General features: G+C 35.0%; 1 protein-coding gene across 5 annotated transcripts in view; it reads left to right on the top strand.

Annotated features, from left to right (window-relative positions):
• The window catches only part of SCLT1 (sodium channel and clathrin linker 1), a 216,992-nt gene that overhangs the window by 39,227 nt on the left and 154,240 nt on the right, over positions 1-23,525 (top strand). For all 5 annotated transcript variants that reach the window (XR_003422599.2, XM_053216972.1, XM_015071782.3 and 2 more), the window contains 4 exons: positions 6,734-6,869; positions 15,065-15,187; positions 17,329-17,394; positions 21,886-21,956. Coding sequence is in view for 4 of the 5 variants with exons in the window: in XM_053216972.1 (XP_053072947.1) it covers positions 6,734-6,869; positions 15,065-15,187; positions 17,329-17,394; positions 21,886-21,956 (396 nt within the window). In the remaining variant the exon portion in view is untranslated. The remainder of the gene's footprint in view (positions 1-6,733; positions 6,870-15,064; positions 15,188-17,328; positions 17,395-21,885; positions 21,957-23,525) is intronic.

Raw genomic sequence — 23,525 nt, forward strand, 5'->3', positions numbered from 1 at the left:
GAGTACTAATCTCTAGTCATGCCAGCCTTCGTACTTGGCTTCCTTAAACCTGGCAGACCAGTTTCTAACAGAACACCTTACCCGTTTCTTCTGCCTAGAATGCTCTTCTTCAGATCTGCATGGCACTGTCTCCTTCCCTTTGTTCAGGTTTTTTTAATCAGGAAAACATTCCCTGACCACATTATCTAGCTGTTTCTATGCTCTTCCCTTTTCTTTTTTCTCTAATATAATTTTATTTTATTTTTGGCACCTATTACTACTTGAAATTATTTATTCGCTTCCTTATTTTTTGTCTTACCTAGTAAAATGTATCCTTCACGAGAGCAAGACCCTTGTCTTTTCTATTTACTACTGTATACATAACACTGTTGAACAGTGCTTTAGCATCTTTTATGCATAAACTATAAAATGCATTCTTTATAATTCTCAGTTTGTTTCTTTGAAGAGTAAAAACTTAGAGATCCCTTTGATCTTTTGATCTTCTGTGATTTTATAATTTTCCTGAGTTTTTGTAGTTATTTTACTTACCTTAATTCACTAGCAGTTCTTTAATGACTCATCTTCATTGAGCCTTTTATTTTCAGTCCAGGTTTCATGGGGGGGAAAAAAACAACTCTTTTATATGTTAAGTGTATCACTTTGGGTCATATTTAATTAAATTGCGCAGTCATAGTAAGTAATGCAGCTATGATATAGATTGGCTGTTCCAACCTCTTTTAAGTGTGTATTCCTGTAGTGCAAGAGGCTGGAAAACTGAAATCTAGTTCAGGATATGAATTAGGTTCTGCTAACAATAAGTACTTGTAAGAGATCTAAATTAGGAGATAAGTAGGAAGAGAAGCAGTATCTGAGGTCTGTTTTTGTGGTTGAGAATCTAACAAGTGTAGAGTAGCTCTAGAGCCGATAATTCTGGGCAGCTACTTCTGTTGAAGCTAAAGCATGGTGTTCTGCAGGTTATCCTAACTGGCAGTAATCCTAATCCCAGGATCTCATCTAAGAATGTGTGATCTTGGAACCAGCAGTAAGTATAGTTGCTTCCTGATTGTCCAGCTTCCTAACTGTGGCGTATTTACCTGTTCCCTCAGCAAATCAGTTTTGCAACTAGCTAAACCAGTAAGATTGGCTTTTTCTAGAAATTGCACTAGAAAGTAGAGATCAACTATAAGTGGTGGCAGCAGAAAAAGTGAATGCTACTAGTTATTAATAATAAGGATAATATTGTTTACCTCCACAAAGCTTTGTATGATTTCTCTTCTTACTATCAAGCTGTCCAAAATAATGGAACTTTCTTCTTTTTATTTTCCTCAGGCTCTTACATTTTGACTTAATTATTATATATTTGAATAAATACAATGGGAACCAGAACTCTTACTATCTTCTATGTAATACCCCTTCAAATGTATGTTGAACATAATTATTAGTGTCTAACTTTCAAAAAACATAAAAAAGGAATGCTTTGAAAAAGATTAATTCCTTAAATCTGTGGTAATTAAATAGTTTATTTTCTCAGTTATATTTCTAATATCTTTGGAGAATTAGATAAAATTCATTTAATAAGCATTTACAAATATATTATTACAATTATCTTTCAAAGAAAATAAGGACAAAAATAAGTCTGTAGGATAAAAATAAGCATAAGGCTATAGAGGAAAGAACAAATAATAAGTTTGAGTATGTGGGTATATGTTTGTATGCACTCATTTCAACCGACAAGAATATACTGTTGTTTTCAAAGGCCTATGAAACTTTTGTAAACATAGACATGGACTGCAAACCCTACTCATCGTGTACACAGATACAAATTTAAAGAGTCATAAATCACACCTACAGTAAAGTTTGAAATAACAAAAACCAGGCACAAATAATTTTTAACTATGTTTTCAGCTAACTCCTGAGATGAAAAGAATTAAAAAAATTAAAAACTTCTTAAAATGAACAACATATCAAACTAGTGAAATGCAGCCAAACTAGTACTCAGAACATTTGTAATTAATTGAAAAATAAAATTGAAAATAAGTGAACTAGAGATTTTTGTTTACAATGATGGCAGACTAGGTAAATCAGACTCCTGACAAAAACTAGAAATTCTAGACAAAAACTAGGAAATTGGGACAGATATTTGACAACAGTCAGATCTGTTTAAATGAACTCATTGGAGAATTCTAGGGAAGGACCAGGAAAATAATGAAATCCAGGGATATGAGCCTGCATTTGGAGCTAGCTGCCTTCATAGGTATATCTCATTATCCTGGAGTAGGCAAAGGTTGAAAAATGAGCTTGAAACAAATTAACAGAGCTAGAGAGATTCAAATGGAAAGTCAGAGCCCATCAGATTAGAGGCTCAGTGGCTTAGTAAGCTTTCAGGCATTGGGTTGGGGTACCCTACGAGTAAGAGTGACCCCAAAAATCTAGTAGTCCTAAAAAGATCTAAAACATAGCTTGGAATTACCTGAATCTCTGTTCAGAGATCGATAATGCCGCTAGCCACATGTAGAAGAAAAAAAAGAAAAGGAAGACCATTTTATAGGAAGATAACATTATTGCTAGGCCTCAGAATATCTCCCCATGTAATATCTGGCTCATATCTTAAAGAGCATAGTTTTAAACAATGATAAATAATAGACAATATAAAAAAATCCACAGGATTGGGCTTTAAAATAACTATGCTTAATATGTTCAGTAAAAACAGACAAAATTTTGAGAATGTTGATAAGGGGATAGGGAACTCTAAAAAAGGAACCAAACAAATTCAGAACTGAAAACATATGGTAATGAAGTAAGACATAACTGAAGAGGGAATTAATGGAATACAGTCCAAGTCTGAAGGAAATATTCAGAGTGAAGATCACAGAGACGAGGAGATAGAAAAATACAGGAAATAATGTAAGAGACATAAGGGAAATAGTGAAAACTAAAATTCATATAACTTAAGCCTGAGAAAGAGAGGACAGAGAGACCTCAATCTGCAGGTTAAGGAAACAGCATGTATCATAAGCTGGATAATACAAAAACAAGCAAACAATCTATATCTAGATACATGGCTGTAACATTAAATACAAATTTAAAGACCATTTTTAAAAATGTTCAAAGCGAAAAATTGTCTTCAAAGAAATAGCAATAAGACATAAACTGACTACTCAACAAATGATGGAAATCAGGAGACAGTGCAATATCTTCAAAGTGCTGAAAGAAGGACTCTTAGTTTAGAATTATGTATCTAGTGAAATGTTTTTCTAGAAGTCAAATTAGTACATTTTCAGATGAAAAGAAATTGAAAAAATTACCAGTAGCAAAATTAAAATCCTAAAAGGATATTCTACAAAAAGAGGGGAAAGGGTAACTAAGGGAGAAAGTGTAATGAATATCACATTAACTATTCTGAAACAATAATAATGTTTCTAAAGTATTTGTAGGGAATTAAAATACAAAGCAGCAATATCATAAATTTGGGAAAAGGGTAAATACAGTTAAGGTATTCTCAGGTTTCAGCATTGCCCAAAAGCAATAGAATACTTATTTATTTTAGAGTTTTGGTAATTCTCTGTGTGTGTTTTAATCTCTAGGGTAGACAGTGAAAGTAAAGGATCATATAACTGCCAAGTTAATAAAGTAGAAAAATAGAATAATAAAAAGTAACCAATATAGAACAACAGGAATTCTTAGTCATTGCTGGTGGGAAAGCAAAATGTACAGTCACCTAGGAAGACCATTTGGTGGTTTCTTAAAATATGAAACATCATCTTACTGTAACAATTCAGCAGTCATACTCCTTGGTATTTACCTAAAGGAACTGGAAACTTATGTCTACACAAAAACCTGCACATGAATGTTTATGCTGCCTTTATTCACAATTGCCAAAACTTGGAAACAACCAAGATGTCCTTCAATAGGTGAATGGATAAATCATCCAGCCTATGGAATATTACTCAGCAATATTAAGAAATGAACTATGAAGCTATGAGAGGATATGGAGGAACCCTAAACATATTACTAAGTGAAAGCAGTCAGTCTGAAAAGGCTACATATTGTATCATTCCAACTACATGACGTTCTAGAAAAGGCAAAACTATGGAGATGATAAAATGATCAGTGGTTGCCAGGAGCTGCGGGGAGGGAAGTGAAGGAAGAGAGGGATGAAAAGGCAGAGCACATAGGATTTTTAGGGCAGTGAAACCGTTCTGTAAGCTGCTATAGTGATGGATACACGTCATTATAGAATGTTTTATAATACTAAGAGTGAACCATAATGTAAACTATAGACTTTGGGTAATGGTGTCAGTGTAGGTTTACCAGTTGCAAAAATGTACCACTCTGGTGGGGGATGTTGATAGTGGGGGAGGTCATGGCAAGGGGGTCAGGGATATATTAGGGAATCTCTGTACTTTCTGTTTACTTTTGCTATGAACCTAAAACTGCTAAGCAATTAAGTCTTTTTTAAATAGAGTCATCTAAAATAAACACATTTTTTAAAATAAAAGAAAGCATTAAAGGAGAGAAAATCAAAATAGGGCACATTGGAAGCAAATACTAAGATAGTAGATTTAAGCCCCCAAATAGTAGTAATTATATTAAATTTCAACATATTGGGGCATCTGGGTGGCTCAGTCTGTTAAGCGTCTGACTCTTGATTTCGGCTCAGTTCATAATCTCACAGTTTGCAAGATCGAGCCCCACGTCAGCCTTTGTGGTAAGTGTGGAGGCTGCTTGGGATTCTCTCACTCCCTCTCTCTGTCTCTGCCCCTCCCTTGCTCATGCTCACTCTCTCTTTCTCTCTCAAATAAGTAAACCTAAAAGCCAAAAAAAAAAAAACCAAAAAACAAAAAACAAAAAAAAACCTGGGCAGACGACATTAACAGATATTTCCTCAAAAAAGACATACAGATGCCCAACATGTGAAGAGGCTCAACATCACCCATCATCAGGGAAATACAAATCAAAACCACAATGAGATATCACCTTATACCTGTCAGAATGGCTAAAATCAAAAATACAAGAAACAGGTGCTGGCAGTGATGTGGAATCCTTGTGCACTGTTGGTGGGAGCGCAAGCTGGTGCGGCAACTGTGGAAAACCGTATGGAAGTTCCTCAAAAAAGTAAAAATAGAACTACCCTACCATCCAATAATAATAATACTGGGTATTTACCCATAGAATACAAAAACGCTAATTCTAAAAGATAATATGCAGCATCCTGTGTTTATTGTAGCATTTTTTACTGTAGCCACATTATAGAAGCAGCCTAAGTGTCCATTCATAGATGAATGGATAAAAACGATGTTGTAGATAAAGACAATGGAATATTATTGAGCCATAAAAAAAGAATGAAATCTTGCCATTTGCAGTGACATGGATGGAGCTAGAGTTGCTAAGTGAAATGAGTCAGAGAAAGACAAATACTGTATGATTTCACTCATGGAATTTAAGAAACAAAACAAATGAACAGTGGGGAGAAAAAGAGATAAACCAAGAAACAGACCCTTAACTATAGAGAACAAACTGGTGGTTACCAGAGGGGAGATGGGTGGGGGGATAGGTGAAATAGATGATGGGGATTAAGGAGTGCACTTGTGATGAGAACTGAGTAATGTATGCAGTTGTTGAATATTGTACACCTGAAACTAATATAACACTGTTAACTATACTAGAACTAGAGTTAAAAATTGAATAAAAGTGAAAAACATAAAATACTAGAAATATTTTAAAATATGAACCTTTGTGTTATTGATAATTCTAAATACTTTTAAAATTTTTAACTAGGAAATAATTAGCAAATTCTGTACTTTCCTTAGGGAGTAATTTCTTGTTGTTCCTAAATTATCCAAACTGTGTTTGATGAACTTTGTTTTCAGTAAATATATTCTAAATATTAAATTGAAGTTTTCTAGTTTCAATGGAGATTTTTTAATATCAGTAGATAATTGTCTTTATTTTAAATAGGTGGATGCAGTTTCTTTGGGAAACTTGCCATGAGATATGTTTATTATAAATGACATTTCTGCTTATAATTGTATGAGTTAAGGGTTTTCAGTTTCTCCGATATTACAATTTTTTTTTCTTCCTCTTAGGTTTTAAAATAAAACACTTAATCTGTCTTTTTAGATGTACCTTTCTATAACTTTTTTTTTGGTAGCTGTTTAAAACATAATACATATGTGTAATTTACTTTAATGTTAACATTAAAATTGAATTTAAGGCTTTCAGAGTTATGCTCTAGCTGAATACTGTGCCTCTACTAATAGTCTTGATTTCATAACCAGCAACAATTTTATTCTGTTTATTAACTGGATCTAGTAAGTCAACTGAGATTTATGAAATGCAATGGAAAAAATAAATAATTCTACAGAATTTTATATCACATTTCATTTTAATTGACTAGATGAAACCATTGTTGTATTTACATTTCTGAATGGCTTTTTCATCAATTAATAGGGTGTAATATCTGAATTTTACCTGTTTGAAAAATTTAAATCTTTCTAGGACAAACTGAATTATGCTTGAATTAATTATGACAATTTAGTGCGTTTGAAATTATTATATTTTTACACTTGTAGTGCAGTATTTAATGGTGATTAAAACTTCTAATTTTTGAGGGCTACTTAAAAATGACTTTTGTGTGAAGAACTTTCATTTTAAAGAATGATTTCTGACCAAAATGTTTTTTTAGTTGATTCTGAAAGTGATTACTGCTAGTAAAATGAATTTATATTACTATTGTGTTAACTTTTTTCTGAAGGTTGCACAGTGAATTAAAAGATGCTGTTGAAAAGCAACTGGAGACCCTTCCCTTTGGCACAGATATGGGAAATGATATATATACAGATGATGAAACAGTCAGGAATCTTCAAGAACAATTACAACTAGCCAATCAAGTGAGTGACATATATTTTTAAAATTTTATTCTGAATTAACAGAATTTTTTAAATCTCTGTTAATCATTATTTATGAATGATAATAGTGGAACAGCAAAATTAATACATACTGATTTTCTACAAGATACATTTAACAGCTAACAAAACGTATAATATATACCCTCCCTAATTGTTATAAATATAGTTACAAAATGTATGTTTTAATTGAATCATAAAGCTTTTGACGTGATTTTTATGTCTTATTAAAATATTTTAATTCCCAAGAAAATTTTTAAAATTATTCACTCACCTAAATTTACATTTTTCATTTTTCTGTGTTTTATTTTCATACTGTGTTCTCTTCAGTTTTCTAAGATCATAGAATTATATTTTTTCAAAATTATACTTCTCCAAGTTACTTTCTCTCCTTTTGTCCTCCCTCATAGTAATTGAAATATTTGTTTTTTATATATATATATATACACACACACACACACACACGTATGTATTTGTTATATATATATGTATATATATGTATTTGTTATATGTATATATATGTATTTGGTATACATATATATATGTATTTGGTATACGTATATATATGTATTTGGTATACGTATATATATGTATTTGGTATACGTATATATATGTATTTGGTATACATATATATATATATATTATACATACATATATCCTGTTTTCTACACTGAACATTTTTGTGATTATACATAAAGGAGTTTAATTTTAATTTATAATTTTCTATTCTAGGCATCTCATAACTTGTATGGATTTGAATCTCATTCTACTTTCTACTTACGTGCCTCAGTTTCCTCATTTATAAATGGAGATTACAAATTCTTTATTGTGATTTTGATTTTATAGTTATCCATGAAAAATCACTTTTTTTATATCCTAGAAATTTGGTTTTAAAATTTTTATACTTGTGAAATTGAGAATTTAATCAGGCAGGCTATATGTACCTTGATAAAGGAGCATGTATTTAACTCTGATTTTATTTTTTTAATGTGTAAAGGGAAGGAATTTGAAAAAGCATGCTCTTTACTCTGTTCAAACTAGTATTATCAGGATTTCTAAATATTTATATAGAAATGAATGAAAATTAATTGAAGCTTATGAATGCTTTCTAACCAGGTAGCAAAAGCTGATGCACAATGTACAATTCTCAGTAGTCCTTAATAGATTGTGGTAGACCATATGTAAAACAACCCTCTGTTAACATACCTTAAGTATATACAATGATTATTTGTCAATCATACTTCAGTAAAACTGAAAAACAAGAACTAGAAATTGGAGAGGGAGAAGTTAAGATGGCAGAGAAGTAAGGGGACTGGGATTTTCCTTGTCCCTCAAACATAGCTCTATTTCAGTCAGATCACTTGAACATCCAGGAAATAGATATGCAGAGTGGCAGAAGTATCTCCACAGTTGTAGGGAGACAGCTTGGCAGATTCCAAGTACATGTATGTGAATTGGGGGAGATAAAACGGCATAGGCACAGAGGGGAGGGAACCCCTTCTGTGGAGAGAAAAAAGGGAGAGAAAGAGAGGGGCTGTGAAATTGCAATGTCAAATTAGCACAAAAGGAAAACTTCTCTGGACCACAGACTGGGGAACAAAAAATATGGAGAGTACCAGGTTCTATTTCGCAATAAAGCCTTAGAAGCTGAAACAAGGAGATTTCAAAAGTGCGTGGCTTTCTGTGGAACCAAGCTGGAAGCCTTGGCTCATGCTTCTGGGGAGGAGGAAGCCAGCTCCAAAGCACATAGCATGGTGTAGAATCTCAGAGGAGTACTGGGAGAGAACAGTCCCCTTCTTGGAGTACTTTGTGAAGACGGTATATTGCCTCCCCAAGGAAAAGAGACCCTGCAGGTGCCAGCCAAAGGCCTTTTAAATCAGCAGGGTCGGGTGGCTCTACTCCAGAATGGGGGAAAGGAGTCCCACTGAGCTGGGTCCTTTGAGACTTTGGGTTATGAATCCCAGCTGAGCACTTAGAAGGTGCAGGAACTGTGGATCAGGGCAAGCTGACTCCCCTATTCTGTGAGGACTGCCTTAACAGTGTGGGTTGAGATACCCAGTCCAGGGAAGAGAGATTGGGGGGTTGACATTTTTCTCCCCAACACCAACACCAACACAGTGGGACTTAAGAGAGCACCTCAGTGGCCCCTAGTGGAGGCGAGACCAGCTTACACCAAACTCTGCCCATATGGCAACTGCTTACTTAATGGAGGAAGACTGACTGATACAACACAGCTGGCCTCTCCTCCAGATCAGCACAGCCACTGGTCCCCGGCACCAACACACAAGTGTTTCTTTTTGTTTGTTTTTCCGTTTGTTTTCCTTTATTCTTTTCTTTTTCTTTCTCTTCCCTCTTTTATGTTTCTTTTGGAATCAGGCTCAAAGTTTCTGATTTGTTTTTGGTCAATTCTTATATACATATATATATGTGTGTATGTGTATAAATAATAATATATTATATATACATATATAATATATTATTAGTCATTTTTATTCTGTTCTTTTTCCACCTTCTCTCTTCTTCTTTATTTTCCTCTCTCTCTCCCTGAATTTAGCCTTATAGTTTTTTGATTCTCTATTTGGATTTCTTTTCTCCCTTTTCATTTTTCTCTTTTTATGGGATAAGACTTCCACCCTCTTTCCTTTTCTGGGGGGTGAGTTGGTTACTTCATCAAAAACATTAAAGCACATCTGGTTGAAGGCCCACACATTCCGCCACTACAAGCAAAGAGGAGCTCTGCACAGTACTGATCACTAGGATGGGCAGCCAAAATGTACAACAGAGTGCACACCACATATACCAAAAATACCTGGAGTGCCAGGCCTGGATAGGGTATGACCCCTTTTTAATATAGTAGTACACTCAGGTGCAGGACACAGAAGAAGCTTTTAAAACACAAAACACAGAAACTTAGCCAAAATGACAAAACGGAGGAATTCTCCCCAAAAGAGAATTCAAGATTTCTTCAAGAAGAAAGCAAGGCCAGAGAATTGTTCAAAACAGATATAAGTAATATATCTGAACAAGAATTTAGAATAACAGTCATAAGACTAACAACTGGGCTTGAAAAAAGCATAGAAGACACCAGAGAAACTCTTGTTGCAGAGATCAAAGACCTAAGAACTAGTCATGATGAATTAAAAAATGCTATAACTGAGATGCAAAATAAACTAGAAACAGTGACAGCGAGAATGGAAGAAGCAGAGGAGAGACAAGGTGAAATAGAAGATAAAATTTTGGAAAATAATCTGAAAAGAAAAAGGCAGGGGGGAGGAAATTACTAGATCACGAGGGGAGAATTGGAGACCTAAGTGATTCCATGAAATGAAACGAGTGTCCATATCATAGGAGTTCCAGAAGAAGAAGAGTGAGAGAAAGGGGCAGGTTTATTTGAACAAATTATAGCTGAAAACTATCCTAATCTGGGGAAAGAAACAGGCATCCAAGTCCAACAGGCACAGAGAACTCCCTTCAGAATCAACAAGAACAGGTCAACACCATGACATATCCTAGTGACTCTGGCAATATACAAAGATAAAGAGAGAATTCTGAAAACAGCTAAGGACAAATGATCCTTAGCCTACAAGGGTTGACACATAAGGGTAGTAGCAGACTTGTCCACTGAACCTTGGAAGGCCAGAAGGGAGTGGCAGGAAATATTCAACATGCTGGATAGGAAAATTATGCAGCCAAGAATCCTTTATCAGCAAAGCTGTCATTCAGAATAGAAGGGGAGAAAAAAAAGAGTTCTCCAGACAAAAAGAAAACTAGAGGAGTTTGTGATGACTAGACCAGGCCTACAAGAGATCCTAAGGGGTACTGTGTGTGTGGAAAGCAGCAAAGACTACAGAAGGACCAGGGATATCACCACGAACATCAAATCTACAGAAAACACAATGGCACTAAATTCATATCTTTCAACAATCACTCTGAATGTAAATGGACTAAATGCCCCAATCAAAAGACATAGGGTTTCAAGATGGATAAAAAACAAGAGCCATCAATATGCTGCCTACAAGAGACTCCTTGAAAGTGAGGGGATGGAGAACCATCTATCATGCTAATGGACGTTGAAAGAAAGCCAGAGTAGCCATACTTTCATCAGACAAACTAGATTTGAAAAGAAAGACTGTAACAAATCAAAAAAGGCATTATATCATAATTAAAGGTTCTCTGCACCAAGAAGTTTTAATAATTGTAAATATGCCCCCAGTGTGGAAGCACCCACTTATATAAATCTATTAATCACAAACAGAAGCAAATTTACTGATAAACACCATAATTGTAAGAGACTTTTATACACCACTTACAACAATAGACAGATTAGGCAGAAAATCAGTACAGAAACAATGTCTCTGAATGACACATTGGACCAGGTGGACTTAACAGATATATTCAGAATTTTTCATAATAAAGCAGAATACACATTCTTCTTGAGTGTGTAGAATGGAACATTCTCCAAAATAGATCATATATTGGGTCACAAAACAGCCTCAAAAGGTACAAACAGATTGAGATCATACCGTGCATATTTTCAGATCACAACACTATGAAACTTGAAAGCCCCCAAATACATGGAGGTTAAAGAACATCCTACTTAAGAATGAATAGGTTAAACGAAATTTAAAAAGAAACTTAAAAATACGTGAAAGCAAGTGAAAATGAGAACACAACAGTCTAAACCCTTTGGGATGCAGCAAAGGCAGTCCTAAGAGGAAAATACATTGTAATTCAGGCCTATCTCAAGAAGTCAGAAAGGTCCCAAATACACAACCTAACCTTACACCTAGAAAAGCTGAAGCAAATAAAGCCCAAAGCCAGCAGAAGAAGGGCAATAATAAACATTAGAGCAGAAATAAATAGAATCCAAAAGAAAACAGTAAAACAGATTAATGAAACTAAGAACTGACTTTTTGAAAGAATAAAAAAAATTGATAACCCCCTAGCCAGACTTCAAAAAGAAAAGAGAGGGGATCCAAATAGATACAATCACAAATAAAAGAGGAGAGAGTAAAACCAACACCACAGAAGTACAAGTGTAAGATGATGCTATGAAAAACTATATATGCCAATAAACTGGACAATCTGGAAGAAGTGGACAAATTCATAGACACTCATATACTACCAAAACTCAAATGGGAAGAAATAGAGAACTTGAACAGACCAGTGAAGAAGTGAATGGGTTATCAAGAATCTCCCAACAAAAGAGTCCTGGGCCAGATGGCTTCCTAGGGGAATTCTACCAGACATTCTACTCAAGCTGTTCCAAAAAATACAAATGTAAAGAAAGTTTCCAGACTCATTCTATGAAGTCAGCATTACCTTACCTTGATTCCAAAACCAAAATCCCCACTAAAAAGGAGAATGACAGGCCAATATCCCTGATGAACCTGGATGCAGAAATTCTCAACAAGATGGTAGCAAATCGAACTCAATAGTACATTAAAAGAATTATTCACCATGAACAAGTGGGATTCATTCCTAGGCTGCAGGGTTGGTTCAATATTTGCAAATCAATCAATGTGATACACCACATTAATAGAAGAAAGGATAAGAACTATATGATCCTGTCTACAGATGCAGAAAAGGCATTCAACAAAACATGGCATCCTTTCTTGATAAAACCCTCACAAAACTCGGGATAGAAGGAACATATCTTAACATCATAAAAGCCATATAGGAAAGACCACAGCTAATATCATCCTCAATGGAGAAAAACCAAGCTCTTTCCCCCTGAGATCAGAAATAACAAGGATGTCCACTCTCACCAATGTTGTTCAGCGTAGTGTTGGAAGTCCTAGCCTCAGCAATCAGAGAACAAAACCAAATAAAGGCATCCAAATTGGCAAAGAAGAAGCCAAACTTCCACTCTTCACAGATGACATGATTCTCTACATAGAAAATCTGGAAGACTCCACCAAAAACCTGCTAAAGCTGATACATGAATTCAGCAAAGTCACAGGATATAAAATCAATGTGCAGAAGTCGGTTGCATTTCTATACACCAATAATGAAGCAACAGAAGGAGAAATCAGGGAATCAATCCCATTTACAACTGCACCAAAAACCATAAAATACTTAGGAATAAACCTAACCAAAGAGGTAAAAGATCTGTATGCTGAAAACTATAGAAAGCTTATGAAAGAAATTGAAAAATATCCAAACAAATGGAAAAACATTCCATGCTCATGGAATGGAAGAATAAATATTGTTAAAGTGTTGATGCTACCCAAAGCAATCTAGACATCCAGTGCAATACCTCTCAAGATAACACCAGCATTCTTCACAGAGCTAGAACAAACAGTCCTAAAATTTGTATGAAACTACAAATAGCCAGAGTAATGTTGAAAAAGAAAACGAATTGGGAGCATCACAATCCTGGACTTCAACTTGTATTACAAAGCTGTAATCATCAAGTCAGTATGGTATTGACATAAAAACAGACCCACAGATCAATGGGATAGAATAGAGAACCCAGAAATGGACCCACAAATATACCAATCTTCAACAAAGAAGGAAAGAGTATCCAATGGAAAAAAGTCTCTTTAGCCAACGGGTCTGGTAGAACTGGGCAGCAACATGCAGAAGAATGAAACTGGGCTACTTTCTTACACCATATACAAAAATAAACTCAAAATGGATGAATGACCTAAATGTGAGACAGGAAACCATCAAAATACTATAGGTGAAAACAGGCACCAATGTCTTTGACCTAAGCCACAGCAACTTCTTATTTGTCATGTCTCCAGAGGCAGGGAAATAAAAGCAAAAATGAACTATTGGGACCTTATCAAGACAAAAAGCATCTGCATAGCAAAGGAAACAGTCAAGAAAACTAAAAGACAACCAACAGAATGGGAAAAGATATTTGCAATTGACATCTCAGATAAAAAGGGTTAGTATCCAAAATCTATAAAGAACATCTCAAACTCAACACCCAAAAAACAAATAATCCAGTGAAGAAATAGGCAGAAGACATGAATAGACACTTCTCCAAAGAAGACATCCAGATGGAAACAGACACATGAAAATATGCTCAAGGGGTACCTAGTGGCTCAGTTGGTTAAGTGTCTGACTTTGGCTCTGGTCATGATCTCATGGTTCGTGAGTGCAAGCCCCACCTCAAGCTCTATGCTGACATCTCAGAGCCTGGAGCCTGCTTTGGCTTCTGTGTCTCCCTCTCTTTCTGCCCCTCCATCACTCATGCTCTGTCTCTCTGTCTCAAAAATAAATAAACATTAAAAAAAAATTAAGCAAAGAAAAGATGCTCAACATCATTCATCCTCAGGGAAACACAATCCAAATGAGATACCACCTCCCACTGGTCAGAATGACTAAAATTAACTCCAGAAACAGCAGATGTTGGCGAGGATGTGGAGAAATGGGAACCCTCTTGCACTGTTGGGTATACAAACTGTTGTAGCCACTCTGGAAAACAGTATGGAGGTTCCTTAAAAAATTCAAAATACAAATACTGTACAACCCAGCAATTGCACTGCTAGGAATTTATCCAAAGACACAGAAATGCTGATTCAGAGGGGCACATGCACTCCCATGTTTACAGCAGCACTATCAACAATAGTTCATGAGTTGAAGCCCCGCATTGGGCTCTGTGCTGACAGCTCAAAGCCTGGAACCAGCTTCAGAATCTGTGTCTCCCTCTCTCTCTGCCCCTCCCCTGCTCATGCTCTGTCTCTCTCTCTCAAAAATAAACATTAAAAAAAATTAAAAAGTTAAATTTTAGCTATGAAATAATAAAAAAATTTCAACATAAGAAATTTCATCTTTTGGGTTCTTCTCTAAATTGTTATTAACACAAGTGCATATCAGGGCGTCTGGGTGGCTCAGTCGGTTGTGTCTAGACTCTTGATTTCAGTTCAAGTCATGATTTCAGGGTCATGGAATCGGGTGCTGCATTGATGCCCAGCATGGAGCCTGCTTGAGAGTCTCTTCTCCTTCTCCCCCTGCCCTTCCCCCTGACAAGAAAAAAAAAAAAAAGATTAAAAAAAATACAAAGTGCATATCATCAAAAATAGTACGACTAAACCATCTTTACAGTCTTATTTATGTTTTTGTGACTTTATGTATAAGAATTCATTCTGTAAAAGAATATGATTCATTTGTACTGTGTAATAGCCTACTAATAATTTAGTGAATTCTTGATTCTTTTTGTTTTATAGGAAAAAACTCAGGCTGTGGAACTCTGGCAGACTGCTTCTCAGGAGTTGGACAGACTTCAGAGACTTTACCAGGAATATATGACTGAGGCCCAGATTCATGTAGTTGAAAGTCAAAAACAAAAGGTAATCTTGGATTTCATAGTTTTCTTACATATCAGTTTTCATAGTTTTCTTATATATCTTCATTCTGGAGAAACTCAGTTTTGAAGAGGAATGCCTAAGTGTCCATTGTGTTATTTATGTTAAATAGATCTTTGCTGATTAGATATTTCTTGGACAGTTAGTCAAAGCAGTGCCTATTGTACATTAGGTTTTATAATATAAATTAGCAGTGGAAGCTGTATTTAGTTCTAAGAAGCAGGTATAAGATGATTCTGTATAAATGGACCCCCAAACTTTTATATTGTTAATTTCCTACCTTGCTTAAGACAGAAACTATTCATTAGATCACGGCCAGTGAAGAAACCTGCTCAAATATAGTGACAACGTCATGTAAGATGAAAATATTAACACCCTTAATGTGACCTCTAAGATAGGTATCAAGTGTTTTAGCATAAGTTAATCAGATTAGAGTTTTATAATAGGAAGAGATCTTAATGATTATTAAGGCATTCTTTCTATCCAAAGAATGATTTTTATATTGTCAAAGTAGACATTAAGCTTTTGCTGTATACCTCTGTTGACATGAACTTACCATGTCACAAGACCATCCATTCCTTGAAAAATCTGCCTCCTTTATCCTTCCATTGATTCTTTTTCTGCTGGGAACATTGACAGTTGTAGAGTAATCCCAATTCTGATTCCTTTTCTGTGGGTTTTGAGAAGGCAGCTATGTAAATACATTGGTTATCACGCCTTTCTTTAATTCTCATTTATGGACTTTTCAAATTCCAGTTTAAGATTGTTCCTATTATCATCAGCATTATTGGGAATTTTTACCTAAAGGAGTCATAATAATGCTTACATGATGCTTTGCACTTTATAAAATGATTTTTCTATATATTCCCTGGTTTGCAAATAACCCATATGTAGTCTGAGCCATAAGACGTTTACCTCTGAGAGAAGGGGAGCGGGGAGAATGGGAAAAATGAGTGAAGGGGAGTGAAGAGGAGATACAGGCTTCCAGATATGGACTGAATAAGTCACAAGAATAAGAGGCACATTATAGGGAATATAGTCAGTGATATTATAGCAACATTGTATGGTGACAGATGGTAGCTATACTCATGGTGAGCCATAGCACGATGTATAGAGAAGTTGAATCACTTCTCTATTGTGTTGGTTGTATACTTGAAACTAATGTAACATTGTGTGTCAACTATACTCAAAAGTGTGGGGGCGCCTGGGTGGCTCAGTCAGTTGAGTGACTGACCTTTGATTTCAGTTCAGGTCATGATCTCAGAGTCATGGAATTAAGCCCCATGTAGGGATCTACACTGAGCTTGGAACCTGCTTAAGATTCTCCCTCCCTGCCACTCTCTCCCTCTCCCCCACCCCTCTCTTTCTTTCTCTCTGTGTCAAAAAAAAAAAATTGAAAGTGTGTCTGTGTATGGATATGTGTATATAGATAGATAGCATTTTATCAAAAAGAAAAGGCTTTTACTTCTGAGATCTAGAAACCATTTCTAATACAATCTAGTTCTTTGAGGCTGTTTTCCTCATTTAGGTCAATCTACTAAGTCCTGTGTTATTTACCTTTATTCTTGTACTGTAGCTATGCAGTTAGTTTTCTTTTTTTGAACAAGACTTTACAAATAATACTTTGTCCTTATTTCCCCAGTTACCTATCAGTCTTTAATTCTGTCATCCAACATATTAACAGCCCCTTCCAATTTTGTGTCCCCTGCACATACTGTGTTTAACAGGATAACAGATAATGACATAACTTAAAAATTCAAGCCATGAGAATTTTAAAAGGGGGATAGAGGGACAATAATTCCTGTGCCAGGGTTTTATGTTATAGGTTTTGAATGTAGTTTTCCAAAATTATGCAATGTCTCTCTTAGCATGTCTATTTACTAATAAACCAATTTTTAGAAATAGTGGTCTTACATAAAAAATAAATACATTCATTTTTTGTAATCATTTTTAAAAGTTTTTGTCTTATTTCTTCAACTGTTAATTCACACAATAACAGAAAGGCAAGTAATTTCATCTAAACTTAGGCACAATGAATTTAGACTTGATTTTAGGTTAATTTTACATACAGGTTATGTCTGTTGTACAGAATGCTATTTATGTACACTTCTACCTTCCTACTATAGGATCAACTGACCAATTTTCAACAACTGACCAAGCAACTTCATGTTACTAATGAGAACATAGAAATGGTAAGTGAAAGTATCCATTTAGTGTGCTTGTTTATACAAACTAGAAATTGTCACTATAAATATTATTTATGCTAATAAAAATCAGTAACAGAAAATCCTGTGTTACGTGAAATTAAGATAAGTAGGCAGTCCTCTTTTTTATCTTTTACATTCAATAGCTGACAGAATTCACAAAACTTACTGGAGATCTAAAGCTAAAATCTCTCTGAAATACCACCTAATCTAATGGTTATCTTAGGGTTCTAGGTAGGATCTCCTGAGAGTATTCTAGGCTGTGAGCTTCTCAAGAGTATGACTTATGCTTTATTCTTTCTTTTTTCTTTTCTTTCTTTTTTTTTTTTAACATTTATTCATTTTTGAGAGACAGAGAGTGCAAGCAGGGTTGGTACAGAGAGAGAGAGAGAGAGACAGAATCCAAAGCAGGCTCCAGGCTCTCACCTGTCAGCACAGAGCCCGACATAGGGCTCGAACTCACCGCAAGATCATGACCTAAGCTGAAGTCAGACGCTCAACCGACTGAGCCGCTCAGGCACCCCTCTCATTCTTTATTCTTACCATTTCGTGTAGCACACTGCTAGGTATATAATAAGAATTGTAGAACTGTTAAATAAACTAATAGACCAATTTCTTAAAAATAATGGGATGTTAAGGATCATTTGTTAGTGGATTGACCACCAGTATTATTTGGTATATCTAAATTTCCCTTTAATATTTTTCTAAAAGAAATGTAATTAGCCTTCCTAATTCTACTCTTTACCTTTTTTCTCCTCTCACTTTTCTTTTTCTCTTCTTTTGTCTCCTTTTCTTTTCCTTTCTTCTTGGAATTTTATTTTACCTCATTGTTGTGTAATATAATTATGACATCCCAGGTAATTCCTCTTTCCTTTCTTCATTTTGCTTAGTTACTCTGCTAATTCTTGTTAGTACCTAGTGAAAATGTCTTTGTTTAAGAGTGGAGTTGTGCCATCAAAAGTAAGTTATCTAATTTTTTCTACCTTTCAAAATTTTCTCCTTTAACCATGCAAAAAATTATTAAATAAATTTTGCCTTATTTAGCTTCTATTTTTTAATCACTTAAAGTTTTTGATGATATACTTCTTAGACATTTTAAAAATAATATTAAAAGTTCTCCAGAACTAAATGACTAATATCCATAATCAGGAAATCATATTTCTGCATGAAATCAGTAGTTTAACCTATTATCACAATTATTCATTCTTTCAGTATATCTCCTAGAATTTCAGGGATTATATAATCCTCTGTTACCTTATACCACAGAGCTCCTATTTTATTATAAGCAACCCAAAATCATTATGATAAAAGTCATGGGAAGCAAATATTTGAGTATTCATAGGAAATGCATTAAAAATTTTCTAAGACACAAGAATTCATAGATTTTAGCCAAAAGTGATAAAGGAGTGACAAGATGGATATAAGAGATGAAAGAGAGAGAGCAAAGAAGAGGCTGTCTTGGTGGTTAAGATAAAGGAAAATGGTAAAAGAAATTTTGAAACTTAAGAATTTTTCTTAATGTACCTATCAGGTGGCAAACAAGACTGCTAAATGTGAAGAGACATAGCTAACTGATTGTAAAGATTTTGTATGTCTCAAAGAGCATTCAGAGCATAGGCATAGGAGCACGTTTGAGTAAAAATCAGACTTGAAGAAAAGTACCCTTTAAAAATCAAGCAGTTCCATAAAAAAGTTTCCTGAATTCATAATAAGCTGATTAATGGAATCAGTCCCTATGATGTACAGTAAATTGGTGAGTATACAAGAAGTAATTATCTTTCATGACCAGTGCACTTTTGTAACATATGGAAGTGATGTGAATGATACGTAAAAGTACAAGTTTGTATTTATTTATTACAAGTATATATTTATTTATATAATAGTAGTTGATATTTCCTAGAGGTTCTCTTAGTGAAATAATATTCTTTTTTGAGATTTGTTCATCTCTATAAAATTACTCAAAAATATTTGCTAATTGCATATTAAGTTCCTTTCACTGTTAGAGGTTGCAAGAGAAATGTGCATCTAACCATAAATTCCTGTCCTACTTGGTAAAACAGGATGACATATGAAATAATCATGATTGATGATTGAAAGGGATGCCTCCTTGGACCTTTATGAATCTTCAAACTCTAGAATGTTAATATAGTATTTAATTTTCTTTGTAATGACAAATACAAAACACCAAAGCCATATTCAGTTGCAGTTGTTGAGCTCTACTAGGCTTTTTAGCAAATCAAGTGTGTTAGTTTCTAACACTAGCTTTTTATAATTCACAGTTTCAATTTATAATTCTCCTAATTGCTCTATGTCATTTATTTTTAAGGTGTTCCCAACTGGTAAAAGACACAAGCATTAATTATGTTAATGCTAAGACAGTATATGTAATAAAACATTAATGGTGCATTACAGACATAGAAGAATTCAGAAATGTGAATCAGTTTGGACTGAAGTCATTGAGATTGCTTGACAGGAGAATTTGAAATGATATTAAAAGTCATCTATTTCCTCAAATGACATAGGCATCTTTCATTAAATGCTTTTCAGTTAAATGATCATCTAGCCTATGCTGTAGCTATTCCTTGTAAGAGATTTATCACTTCCCCAAAGAGTCTGTTCTTTTGAATTCTGATTATTAGAAAACTAAAATCTTCATAAATTTCCTCCCATTGATATGTGATTTTATCTTTTGGAGTAACATAGAACAAGCTCACTTCTTCAAGTCAACCCTTCAATTATTTACATGTAACCATTAGGTCTTTCCTGATTCATGCCCAGTGCTGCACCCAGTTTGTTCATTTTAACTATTCTGATATGGTATAATTTACCCACCTTTCATAATTCTAGCCTTCTTTTCCTGTGTGTGATAGTTGGCCTCTTAAATTATGGTCTGTGAATGGACCACTAAATTCTGGTCTGCAGTAGTCTGCTTCCCAAAATAAAGAAAGATGCAGTCTTCAAACTCTTCCATGTTTCAATGGAGACATTCATTCATTTATTCCTTAAAGGTTTAGGTACTTAGAATGTACTAAATCATGTGGCATTCACTGAGGATTCTGGGAGAAGGTGGTCTTCAATAAATGACTCATATTTTCACCAGGAATACATGAACTTTAAATATAATGTTTGAATATAATGTGATGTGTATTGTAAAAATGCATATAAAATTTTATCAAAATATAGAAAGGAAACAATTATTTCTGTCTTAAAGTAAGTGGGCCACACAGGATGTGAGAGGGATAAATGATGGCAGGATGGAATTCTGATTTCAGGAAGAAATAAAATAGTGTATTAAAAATATGAAGTCCGTGGGGCACATCTGTGGCTCAGTCAGTTGAGCGTCCAACTTCGGCTCAGGTTGTGATCTTAAGGTTTTTGAGTTCAAGATCCATGTTGGGCTCACTGCTGGCAGCACAGAACCTGCTTTGGCTCCTCAGATCCCTCCCTCTCTCTCTGCTCCTTCCCCACTCACACTCTCTTAAGAAAGAGAGAGGAAGGAAGGAAGGAAGGAAGGAAGGAAGGAAGGAAGGAAGGAAGGAAGGAAGGAAGGAAGGGGAAAGACAGAAGGAGGGAGGGAGGGGGAGTCAATGAAATTGAATAGAATATGATAGAAGCACAATGAAAACTGTTTTGGGGAGAAGCATTTGGACAGATGTATGTATGATTTGTTGGGATGGGAAGAAACTGAAATCAAGACTATGCATTATGAAGTAACTGGAGTCTGTATGACTTTACCTATAAGGCATATAGATAAAGATGATAAGGATAAGGGATCTGTGCCTTTGTGATAAAACCAGCACTTACAGAAGAAAATCAATTTCCTTAAAAAAAGTTTTTTCTACAGTTGGAAGACTGCTACATATCTTACTTTAGTTTCCTTTGCAGGCTAACCCTGAGAAAATGATTCTAAAGCATGTCATTTATTTAGGAGATAATACAAGGGAGCACCAGTAAGGAAATGGGGAAGTGAACCTGGGAAAGGAAGAGAAGGTAGCCAAAGGGTTTTTAAGAATCATGCCAGTTAACACCGTGGGTAACTGAGACTGAATCCTACCAATGAACTCTGGAAGCCTTTGTATAACAGGCTCAGACTTATTCCACCATGGAGCATAGGAGGAGAGTGAGATGTTTACACACCAGTTCTCTTCAGTCATTGTTATCGAGCTCTTCCAGAGCATACTGGGGACATGAATTCTGCAACACCTGTCACCTTCTGGGCAGTTAAGTGAATAAAGGAGGTTCAAATATTCAAGGAAAGACCTAAAACATAGAAAAACAGATGCACATGGTTTGAATGAAGCAGACATCCACTAATGTAGTAAAGGTGAGGAAATATTGCCAAGGTTATATTTTACAGTCAAAAACGCTAATCATTATCATGACTTAATTTTTTCTACTTTTATGCCCTGTAGTTAGTCTTTGAAGATGTAGTTTTAAGTGTTCTAATACTGAACGTTTCTGGTTTTTTTCTTGTGGCAGACTAACCAACACTTTCTGAAAACAGTAACTGAACAAAATGTGGAAATTGAGCAACTCCGAAAACAACTTAGGTAAATTCAAAAATGAATTTTGTTATTTTATTAATAATTTTTTTTTTCAGGGATGCCTAATGGCTTAGTCGGTTAAGCCTCTGACTCTTGATTTCGACTCAGGTCATGGTCTCTTGGTTCATGAGTTCCAACCCTGCATTGGGCTCCATGCTGATAGTGTGGAGCCTGCTTGAGATTCTCTCTTCCCTCTCTCTTTCCCGCTCCTCCACTCACACACACACACACACACACTCTCTCTCTCTCTCTCTCAAGATAAATAAATTTTTAAAGAAATTATTTTACTTCAGAGCAAGTGATGATGCCATCATTTTTCCATGAGTTTTCCATGAATTTTTTTCTTCCCTTTTAAGCTTCTCTCAAGGCAGATTGAAATCAAGACAATTAGTGAGGAGGCATCTATTAATATACACATGAAAGGATGTTCCATGATAGTAAAACCAGTGCTTATGGAATAAAATCAGTTCCCTTAGAAACATTTTTTCTGCACATATCTTCTTTGTATTTCCCTGTAATTAGACCCAGAGAAAAGGGTGTCAAAGCATGTAGTTTATTGAAATGTAATACCAGGGAGCACCAGTAGGAGGAAAGTGGAACAGAGAGGAAGACAAGAAAGCCAGTAGAGAGTTTTTAAAAATCAGGCAACTTAGGGGCACCTGGGTGGCTCACTTGGTTAAGCATCCGGCTCTTGATTGTGGCTCAGTCATGATTTCAGGGTTGGTGCAATCAAGCCTGGCATTGGGCTCCAAATGACCAAAACTTTTTTTTCACTTTTTGTCCCCCTTAATCATAATACTGAAAAGTCAAAAGTATAATCATAATAGGGTTTTGCTCTGTGATGCAGTAACTTAGAAATATCTTTAAATTGTAGTATATATTTACATTTTATTAAAAAAATGTAAATTTCTGTTTGTTAAATGAACCTTGCTATTTATTTCGTTTTTTACACCATCATGTATTTGGCCCCACAAAATAACATTTTGCTATTTTAAAAAAAGAAGAATGCATTTCACAAAATTTTATGCCTTTATCAGCTTTTTAATTTAATTTAAATAAATTTACATTCTTTTCCCCTAGACATTTCTACTCAAGGGCTCTTATTTGGTCCTCTATATTTCTTTTGATAATGATTTTACATTTTAAAATAGTATTCAATCCCAAGATTTTATTTCTCTTTCTTCCAAATGGAAGTGTCTTATTTTAATTATAAAACTAATATAAGTCCATTAGAGAAAACTCTAGATAGTATGAAAGTATACAAGTTACAGTGCAGTTCTGGCACTAACCATGTTTAGTCCAGACTCCACAGATTAAGAGCACAATCCCCAATAAGAACCCTCACTAGGATTCAAGTTAAGGGATCCCCGGGCCACCCACACTCGTGGCCAACTGGCTCCAAATACAAGTGTCCCCACAGTAATTCTCTACAATGTCTAAGGGAACTCAGGAAAGCACTATACTTATGATTAAAATTTTATTATAAAGTTCACAAATCAGAACCAGCCAAAAGAAGAGACCCATTCAGTGAGATCTAGTAAGATCTCAAAATTAGAACTCTCATGTCCTCTGCCC

This window comes from Acinonyx jubatus, chromosome B1 (assembly GCF_027475565.1).
Source record: "Acinonyx jubatus isolate Ajub_Pintada_27869175 chromosome B1, VMU_Ajub_asm_v1.0, whole genome shotgun sequence".
Taxonomy (NCBI): Eukaryota; Metazoa; Chordata; class Mammalia; order Carnivora; family Felidae; genus Acinonyx; species Acinonyx jubatus.